Source organism: Glycine soja, chromosome 10 (genome assembly GCF_004193775.1).
Source record: "Glycine soja cultivar W05 chromosome 10, ASM419377v2, whole genome shotgun sequence".
Taxonomy (NCBI): Eukaryota; Viridiplantae; Streptophyta; class Magnoliopsida; order Fabales; family Fabaceae; genus Glycine; species Glycine soja.
In genome coordinates, this window is record NC_041011.1 from 38,285,805 (window position 1) to 38,295,635 (window position 9,831).

Sequence of the window (9,831 nt, forward strand, 5' to 3'; positions counted from 1 at the left end):
CTTGAAAACAGCATCGGTTATTAACAAAAACCGATGTTACTAAAGAAAACAACATCGACTATTATCAAAAACCGATGTCAACATTCACCCTAAAATCGGTTATTTATAAATAACCGATGTTAACTATGTCCATTAACATCGGTTATTTATAAATAACCGATGTTATACATAAATTACTACAGCAAAATAGGTGCATGAATGATGAACGTTGACATCAATTTCCTCTAAAAACTGATGTTAATATAACATATTAACATCGGTTTTCTGTTAAAATTGATGTTAATGTAACAAATTAACATCGGTTTTTACAAAAATCCGATGTCAACGTCCCTCGCGCATACACTTATTTTGTTGTACTTCTTTGTTTATAACATCGGTTATTTATAAAACCGATGTTATCATTTTTATGTTAACATTAATTTTTGAAAACTGAAGTTAACAACAATACATTCAACATCGGTGCTTTCAACATCGATTTTACAACCGATGTAGAAAGTCCTAAATAACCGATGTTGAAAGTGTATTTTCTAATAGTGATACTTTAAATGACATTAATTGTGATATTGGTTAATTTTTAAAAAGATGATATTGATTGACTAATTTTTAGGGAAGAGAGAGATTCTAAATTATTTTAGTTTGATCAGTTAAATTTTGTTAATAGTAAAAAAAAAATTATGGGCCTAAATTTTTTTTTCGAGCCTTAGGCTGATGCCTAATTTGCCTTGCATCTTGCATGGTCCTGGAATGGATTAACAATTTAACAATGGCCAACCAAAGTGAAATGAATGAGCTCCCATTGGCCGAATGATACAAAAGTATTAAAAATTATAATAAACTATTTTCAGAATTTTAAACTAGAACCACTCGAGTGGATTAACGATTAAGTAACCACGGGGTACGGTTAGGGTGGGAAAGTTCATTGTGGTTTAGGGTGGTCAAATGAATAATGACCATTAGATTTAATCATATTAAATATTGAATGGTTGGGATTCGTTATTTTTTATCGGTAGAATCAAAGATAGGTATCAGGACTTTGTAACAACTCATATATTTTTTTTCAATTAATTTTATATCATAGGTGTACTTTACTATTTAATTTTACCCCAGAGGCTAAGATATTGTTTTGGTTATCATGTTTTTGTGTTTTTGGTCTTTTATAGGCTAAAATGTATTTTCTATTCTCCTATTTTTTTAAATATGCACTCTTAGTCCCTCTATTTTTTTAATTGAAACATTTTATTCTCTATTTCTTAAAAAAATTATGATTTTAGTCTTTCATTTTTTAATTGAGATATTTTGTCTCCTACTTTTAAAATCTTATGGCCAATGTCAAACGTTGATCTATGTCTCCAACTGTTTGTTTATCATGCACATAACAAATGTTTTTTAAAAATTATTTAATTGCTAACAAGTTTAATTTATTAAAAAAATAATTCAAAAAAATCTAGTCAACAAGTTTGAAATTGCTTAAAGGGACTAAAATCGCATATTTTTTAAAAGTAGAGGACGATGTATCTCAATTAAAAAAAAAAAAAAACTAAACTCACAAATTTTTTAAAATTAAATGACAAAATGTCTCAATTAAAAAATATAAGGACTAAAATTACATAATTGAAAAAATAGGAAAACAAAAATTACATTTTAATCTTTATGTTTTAAAAGTCATGTTTTAATCCTTTATATTTTCAAAAAAATTTACTTCAATCCTTTCATCAATTTAACCTTGACATAGTTAGTGTTTTAAATTTTAAAATAATTAATTTAATATTATGGGACAAAAAACCACCACTATAAGCTCATTTGATCAACTTATAAGTTACTTTGACAATATTAAGTTATTATTTCACAAGCTTATTTTATATAGCTCATGAGAAATGAACTAGCTTAAAAGCTACTACCGTTCTTATCTTCTCAATTTTATTTTCATTAATTTATTTGAAATTTTATTTTATTATTTTATTCAATTCAAAATTCTTGTTACTTATTTTAACATTTTTATAAACACTATATGACATATTTAATTTTCTTAGTTATTATTAAACTTGAAATTTTACTTTGACTAAAATAAGTTACTATTTTACAAGCTTATTTTTACATTTATCGGTTAACTTTTTCAATTAATCTTACCAAATATTTTTAATTAAATATGCTAGTTTATAAACTTTCTATTTTTCAGCTTATAACTTATAAGTTTTTAACTAATTTATCCGCTAGTTTTACTAAACATAATGAGTAAATGTCATATCACATTCGCTATATTTTAAATCAAACCCCCAAATTGCAATCCCAAATCTAATCAATTCTCAAAATCACAATCCTATATTTTAATCAAGCATTGAGGAAACGATTTCGCAGAGCCAATTCTTACAGTCATGGAATGAATTCAGAATATTGTCATTAAACCAAATGTTGTTGATTTGTTATTTTGAATTGAGTTTACATTTTAAAGTACAACAACTATCTCTACTTGTGTGTGTGTGAAGGAGCATCACACATTGCCATCAAACAAACAAGAACGAAAAAGGGTTTGAAATCCCTAGACCGTAAACAACATCATTAGCATCCATTGAAGTTCAGGGCAAAAGTTTGGGCTCTATATGTGTTGATCGAAGGTACGGTTTGGGGTTCGAAAATGGTGACCTGTAAGGTTTCACAAGGGGCTCATGGTGATCCAATCAATGAGATCCAACAACGTGGTGCCCTTCATTGAGATATTTCACGGAGGCAATGGGAGGAATCACATGAATTGCACGTGAGAAAGTTATATTGTTGCATGGGTCAATGTTGATAGTTGTGGTTCAGAGGGTGCAGGTGAAGGGAAAGTCTATATTTGCATTTGGAAAGCGATATTAGTTTGGGTTTGCGGCAATCTAGGAAGTGGCAGATGTTTCATGTGGCAAGAATTAATTTATGTTCGAGGCAAGGCTACGGTGGTCAAGTATGTAAACTTGTGTATGGTGCACAAATTATTTTAAACCTAACATTAGACCTTGGTACATCATGGTATCTTGGACTTCCCACACTGTATCTTTCTTCCTTTATCCCTTTTGACCAAATATAAGAACGCTTTGTTGCACTTTCACAAAATTCAGAAAACTATACCATGCATGCCAATCTCCTTCTCCCCTTCTACCATCCTTACCAAAGCACGTGATCAACTGCACTAGCGAGCTTCTCTGAAGAGATCGACGACACCATTGACGATGTCGATCCCTTCCTCAATCTTGTCAAGCGTCATGGTGGATCCATCTTGAGGTTTATATTAGTTTCCCCAAAGTTGAAGAGAGAGTGAGGTCCCCAAACATACTGTTAATTTTTATTTTTTTTGTAATTTTGTCTTCTGGGTCTATTTTATTAAACGTGCTCTTCCATGGTTTTTTTATGTGGTTCATTTTTGAGGTTCCAGTTGAAAGGTTTTCGTTGCTGCACCAATGGTTCCCTTAATGGGTTTTTGTTCATTAATGGGCGGGGGCAAGCTCTTCGATCTCTCAACCTCTCTCTCGGAGTACCCTCTTGATGGGTCACGATGGCGCTTGTGGCAGGTGTGGGTGGTGATTGGAGGGGAATGGAAGGGGATAATGGTGACTAGCTTGCCAGTGACAATGGAGAAGTCATTGAAAATCACATCGATGATGTCAAGATTCGCAAGGGATAGAGTTGGAGGAGAAACGAAATGACGTGGGAAGTTCAAGATATCATGATGCACCAAACACTAATCTAAGGATTAAAAGATTTTGTGCATGCAGCATCCGCAAATTACATACTTGACCACAGTAGCATATGCCTATGTTGCATATTATGTTCATCTTCTAAACTATTAGTGTGTGACGATAAAAAAAAAAAAAAAGTTAATTAAGTTTTTAATCTCTCAACTATATCAAATTTTAATTTTTAATTCCTTAATTTTTTTTAAAAAAATATTTTTCATTAATTTTTTTATCAGTATCCCTTTAAATTTTTTTAAATTTATTTTGAATCTTTTGTTTTATTTTTTTCTAATAACTCAAAATAGTAAATGTTATATACTTTTTCATATCATAGTATGATGCGCTCAACTAAAATATATCCACAGAATTAGGATATATTTACGGATCATAACCCTTTTAATTTCTCTTTCATTATATTGTGGTTTTGCACAATATGAAATATTTTACGGATAAATGTTTCTTAATTGCTCATTTATAATAATATTGAATAATATTGCAACTTCTAAGATACAAATTTTTTCCAAATAAATTTTTTATTAAATTAGTTAATCTTACACACTCTCTGATTCTCCCTCCATCGCAGTGATCAAAATCTAGTAAAGTGAATAAAAATGTATATATAAACTAAACTCTATTATATTTTATGGGTTTATTGATTCTGGGAGTCCACATATTTTTTAATCAAATTTTCAATTATATTTTTTATTTTTCTTTTAATTAGGTTTTTGAACTTTTATTTATTATTTAATTAGACCATAATTGTTGTTATGAAGATAATTACAAACACTTAATTAGAAGTGCAAATAATTCAGTAAATTATAAAAAAAATTGGTAGAATTTTAATTTTTTTGTAAAGCCAAACAATTTGACAAAACTTCGTGAAAGAATGTTTGGTTGAATTGTCATGTAAATGGTGAAATTCTGCATAAATTTCTCATAATTAACTTAAGTAATGTTTATAAGTTATAACACACTTTAAAAATACCAGTCCTTTATCCGCACATCTAATTAGACGTTCGTGGATAATTTTTCATAAACCAGGATTAGAAAGGAAAATATAATTAAAAATTTTGAAACTCAATTAAAAGGAAAAAAAAAAGTTCAGGAGTATAATTGAAAAATTGCTAAAAATACGGAGACCTGTATATCAATTTAACTTATTGGGAATTGCTAGGGGCACCCAGCAACATTGTTGGTGCACCCAGCAATTTTTTAAAAACCCAAAAATGCTCCTGTATGTTTTCCTTTTATAAAAATCTGTTTTTTTTTTATTCTTGCTTTTTGCTTTCTCTCTCCTGCGTTTCCTCTATTCTGGTGTGCGTTTTCTCTGTTCTGGTGCATTTTTTCCGTTCTGGTGCTTGTGCTGTGTGATTTTTGTCGGTACTGGTTGTGTTTGTGCTCTGCTTTGGTGTGATATTTGTCAACTAAGGTACGTAGCTGCTTTTGTGTGGTTGATTGTTTATTTTTGGTAGTAGAATGGTGTAAGATTCGACGCACAAAATTTTCTTCCGGGGAAGACATTACAACGAAAGAAAAAAACTTGTTCCGTGGAGTCTCGCGAAAGACATCTTCCGCGAGACTCCACGGAACAAGCAGTCTTCTGAAGTTGACATTACAACTGCGGAAGAATGCTTCTTCCGTGGAATCTCACGAAAGACGTCTTCCGCGAGACTCCACGGAAGAAGCTGTCTTCCGTAGTTGACATTACAACTGCGGAAGACTGCTTCTTCCGTGGAGTAATTCATTTTATGATTTTTTTTTTGTTTTAAGATTATTTTGAATGTTATTTTGGTTAATTCTATTTGTAATTTATGTGAAACATAAAAATATATTTGTTGGTTGAATTGTTGATTTTTTTGCCTAGGTTGAGGTATTTTTTGGTTAAATGAGCTTTGTAGGTTATAATTTTGGAATTATGTAATTAAAAGTTGAATTTGGTTATGTATACGTAGATTAAATATTTGTGTGAGGTTGTCAAATGTTGAATTAGTTTGATATTGATAGTTTGTAAATTTTTTTGGGTTGCTGTATTGTTCAAATTATTTAGTTGAATGTTGAATCAGGTGATAGTTATACTTTGAATTAAGATGGACGAAGATCAATGGGCATATTATAGTGCGATGTCTGAAGAAGTTGATATGGATTTTCAAAATGAAGAAGATTGTGGTGTGAATGAAGCACATGTTGATTGTTCAGATGCTTTTAATACTTCTCAGGTAATCATGTCGATCAGTTTTAATTATTTGGTCTAATGTATGATTTGTGTAAAAATTAATATGTCGTGGTTGTATCCTAGGTCTTTGAAACCCGAGAAGATGTTTTGAAGTGGGCTCGAATGGTTGCCCATGAAAATGGTTTTGTTGTAGTAATTATGAGGTCTGATACATATACTGGCAGCAGAGGAAGAACTTCATTTGTCTTAATTGGGTGTGAAAGGAGCGGTAAGTACAAGGATAGGAAGAAAGAATTTGTTAGAAGAGACACAGGTACTAGAAAATGTGGTTGTCCATTTAAGATTCGTGGAAAACCAGTGCATGGAGGTGAAGGTTGGGCGGTGAAGCTTATATGTGGGATTCACAACCATGAATTGGCGAAGACCTTAGTTGGACATCCAAATGCTGGGAGATTGACAAATGATGAGAAGAATATCATTGCTGATATGACGAAGTCGAATGTGAAACCAAGAAACATCCTGCTAACGTTGAAGGAGCACAACAGCAGCAGTTGCACCACAATCAAACAAATCTACAATGCAAGAAGTGCATACCGTTCTTCAATCAGAGGAGATGATAGTGAAATGCAACACCTAATGAGGCTCCTTGAACGTGACCAATACATTCATTGGCATAGATTGAAGGATGAAGATGTGGTGTGTGATTTGTTTTGGTGTCACCCAGATGCAGTTAAGTTATGTAACGCATGTCATCTTGTTTTTTTGATAGACAGTACCTACAAAACAAATAGGTACAGACTCCCATTGCTTGACATTGTGGGGGTGACACCAACCGAGATGACTTTCTCTGCTGGGTTTGCATATATGGAGGGTGAGCGCGTGAACAATCTTGTATGGGCATTGGAACGGTTTCGAGACCTTTTTTTAAGAAACGATCGCCTTCCTGTTGTTATTGTCACAGACAGAGACCTAGCCCTGATGAATGTTGTGAAAGTTGTGTTTCCGGAGTGTAAGAATTTGTTGTGCAGGTTTCACATAGACAAGAATGTAAAGGCAAAGTGTAAATCGCTTGTTGGTCAAAAGAATGTTTGGGACTACGTAATGGATAACTGGGGTAACCTGGTAGATTGTCCTTTGGAACAGGAGTTCCCTGAGCACCTTCAAAGGTTTCAAGTAGTGTGTTCCCCGTGGCCAATGTTCACTGACTATGTATGTGAGACATGGATTATCCCACACAAAGAGAAATTTATCTTGGCCTGGACGAATAAGGTGATGCACCTAGGCAACACAACAACAAATAGGTATTTAAATGTTTTATTATATTAGTCAAGTTTCTTTTAATGATTGTTTGGAACATTATTGTTATTAATTTGTCTTCTCTATTGTGTGTTTTAAATGTAGGGTTGAATCTGCTCATTGGTCTTTGAAGAGGATATTACAGAATAGCGTTGGAGACCTCTGTAGTGTTTGGGATGCAATGAACAACATGATGACGCTGCAGCACACTAAAATTAGAGCATCATTCGAAACAAGTACGCATGTCGTTGGTCATGTTTTTAAGAAAACCTTATACAAGAGGCTTCTGGGAATGGTGTCAAGGTACGCTTTAAATGAAATTTCGGTTGAGTTTGAGCGCGTAAGTCATTTGAAAGACAATGTGTCTTCTTGTGGGTGTGTCTTGAGAACCACGTTAGGTCTTCCTTGTGCATGCGAGCTACAAAGGTATGAGGGTGACAGCATCCCACTGGATGCAGTCCATATGTACTGGAGGAGACTTAATTTTTTAGACCAGGGGCTATGTGAGGCCGAAGTGAGCATCAAGGAAGAGATGGATAGAATATATAAAAGATTCAAGGAACTTGATGTTTGTGGGAAAGTTGCTTTCAAGAGTAAACTCCGAGAATTCGCGTTTCCCGATGAGACCTCTATGTGTCCTCCTCCAACAAAGGTTAAGACGAAAGGTGCCCCGAAAAAGGTAATGAAAAGAAGCGAAAGATCGACAAAGTGTGATCCATCTTATTGGGAGTATGTTGATGCTTATCATTCGGTTCAAAACAGCAACACCTCAGTCAGACCCAGTGCATCATCTTTTGCACCACCGAAGCCAGCAAGGATGATCCCCATGCTGGATCAATTTCCGCCATTTATGCATGGTTTCATTGAGGATGTTGTTGATGTGAAAGCGGATGGTAATTGTGGATATCAGTCAGTTTCCGCTTTGTTAGGTATGGGAGAAGAGTGTTAGGCCATGATGCATAATGAATTGATTAAAGAACTTGGCAAATGGTCGCAAGACTACATAAAGATCTTTGGTGGCACGGAGAGATATGAACAGCTGAGGTTGTCCCTACACGTGGATGGGTTATCCAAGGTATGTGTTTTATGCTTTTTATTTACATAAGTAATGTTTATATGACTGACACGTGTATTTGTTATGTGATTTAGGTTAGTATGGACAAATGGATGGATATAACGAATATGAGATATGTAATTGCGTCTAGATATAATGTAATCCTTGTATCATTGTCATGACAACAGAGCTTCACATTTTTTCCTCTCAGAAGTCGACCATCGGCCGATTCTGCTGCGCACCGCATAATATGCGTCGGTCATGTGCATGACAGTCATTTTGTTCAGGTCCATTGAAAATTCGTTTAATCAAATAATTTCAATTATTGAATGTGTTGGTTTGTTTGTTTAACTTATTATTGTAATTTCACTTAACAGGTTTTTCTGAAAGATCGTTGTCCCTTACCGCCTATGGCGTTGTTGTGGTCAAGCAATGCGTATCCGGAGGCAAAACAATAGCCAACTGCATATGTAGGTAGAATGCAGCAATACTTAAGCCTAATGACAATTAATACAACGCATGTAGACCTAAGCGGACACTGAACTTGTAATATTTATGTATGTATATGTTCATTGGATTTATGTTCATGTAATTAATCAATTGTTCCGTGAACAAGTGTTACTGTGTCAAATTGTTATATTTGTGTTGAACTGAATGCTAGTTATATGTTTCTAATAAGCCGAAAACCAACTTTTTTTATTTTTGGTGCCTCCGTTTGAGGTGCGATTCGATGGAACGGGGCACTGCTTTTATTTTTTTTGGGTTCCTTGACGTGCAAACATGCCAAATAACGGCCCTCGACAGTCTCAAGCGGCTCCTACATATTTTAAAAAAAAACCCGAACAGGGGTACTTAGGCATGTTTCTAAAAGGCACAAAACCAATTTTTTTATTCTTTAGTGTACGTATATATATGGTTAAAATATATAATTTCAGAATAGTTATAAATGTTAACATTTAAATTACAAATTATTTTATCTTCTTTATTTTATATATTCAAATGCCATTATAAATGTGACTCATGTGTGTGATTTATATTTAAATTTCAAACCATATATTTATAGAGAGACAAACAAAAATCATAAATGATGTAAGTAAATGTGTTTTATGACATACATAAACAAATACAAAAATTAATAATTTAAGTACAATAAAAATATAAATCCTAATCTATGCGGCGTCTCTGGCGCGGCCTAAGACTTCCATCTGTGGTGTCACCTCTAGCTCTCCTCAGACAACGAGTCATGATGTCATATAAGTCAGTGCCCTTAGTGACCATCCTGAGGTTGATGACCCGCTCCAAATCCTCAGCAATCGCTCCTAAATCCTGAGCCATCCCCTGACATCCTTCGCAGTGAACCTATCATAGTCAAAATAACAAAGTCAGTATCACATTTTAAAAAAAATTAAATTATGAAAAACTACAGAAGTTATGCTTACCACTGAATGCATAGGGAGATCGGTCGCGACTGAAACCTCGGGGATGGGTGGCTCGACGAACTCCTCATGATGAGGGGGAGGCGCATGTCTCGGCGTAGCAGTCTCCTCGGTCCGCGTGACGAATGGGTGCGATATTCGAAAAAACCACTCCATGTAGTCTGG

At 33.9% G+C, this 9,831-nt stretch overlaps 1 protein-coding gene across 1 annotated transcript; it reads left to right on the plus strand.

Moving 5' to 3' along the window:
* The first annotated feature begins 3,461 nt into the window (after window positions 1–3,461).
* Window positions 3,462–8,688, plus strand: LOC114371729. Its single transcript, XM_028329082.1, has 8 exons — window positions 3,462–3,581; window positions 6,004–6,374; window positions 6,672–6,788; window positions 6,909–7,046; window positions 7,939–8,069; window positions 8,175–8,251; window positions 8,326–8,367; window positions 8,608–8,688. The coding sequence occupies exons 1-8, from the start codon at window positions 3,462–3,464 to the stop codon at window positions 8,686–8,688; spliced, it is 1,077 nt and encodes a 358-aa protein (XP_028184883.1).
* Window positions 8,689–9,831: the final 1,143 nt, after the last annotated feature.

What these genes read in the sequence shown, in the direction of transcription:
- LOC114371729 (XM_028329082.1), top strand. Translation starts at nt 3,462, where the DNA reads ATGGGCGGGGGCAAGCTCTTCGATCTCTCAACCTCTCTCTCGGAGTAC. An exon ending in CTTGTATGGGCATTGGAACG is followed by an intron (nt 6,789 to 6,908) that starts GTTTCGAGACCT and finishes TTTGTTGTGCAG; the next exon opens with GTTTCACATAGACAAGAATG. An exon ending in ATATAACGAATATGAGATAT is followed by an intron (nt 8,368 to 8,607) that starts GTAATTGCGTCT and finishes TTCACTTAACAG; the next exon opens with GTTTTTCTGAAAGATCGTTG.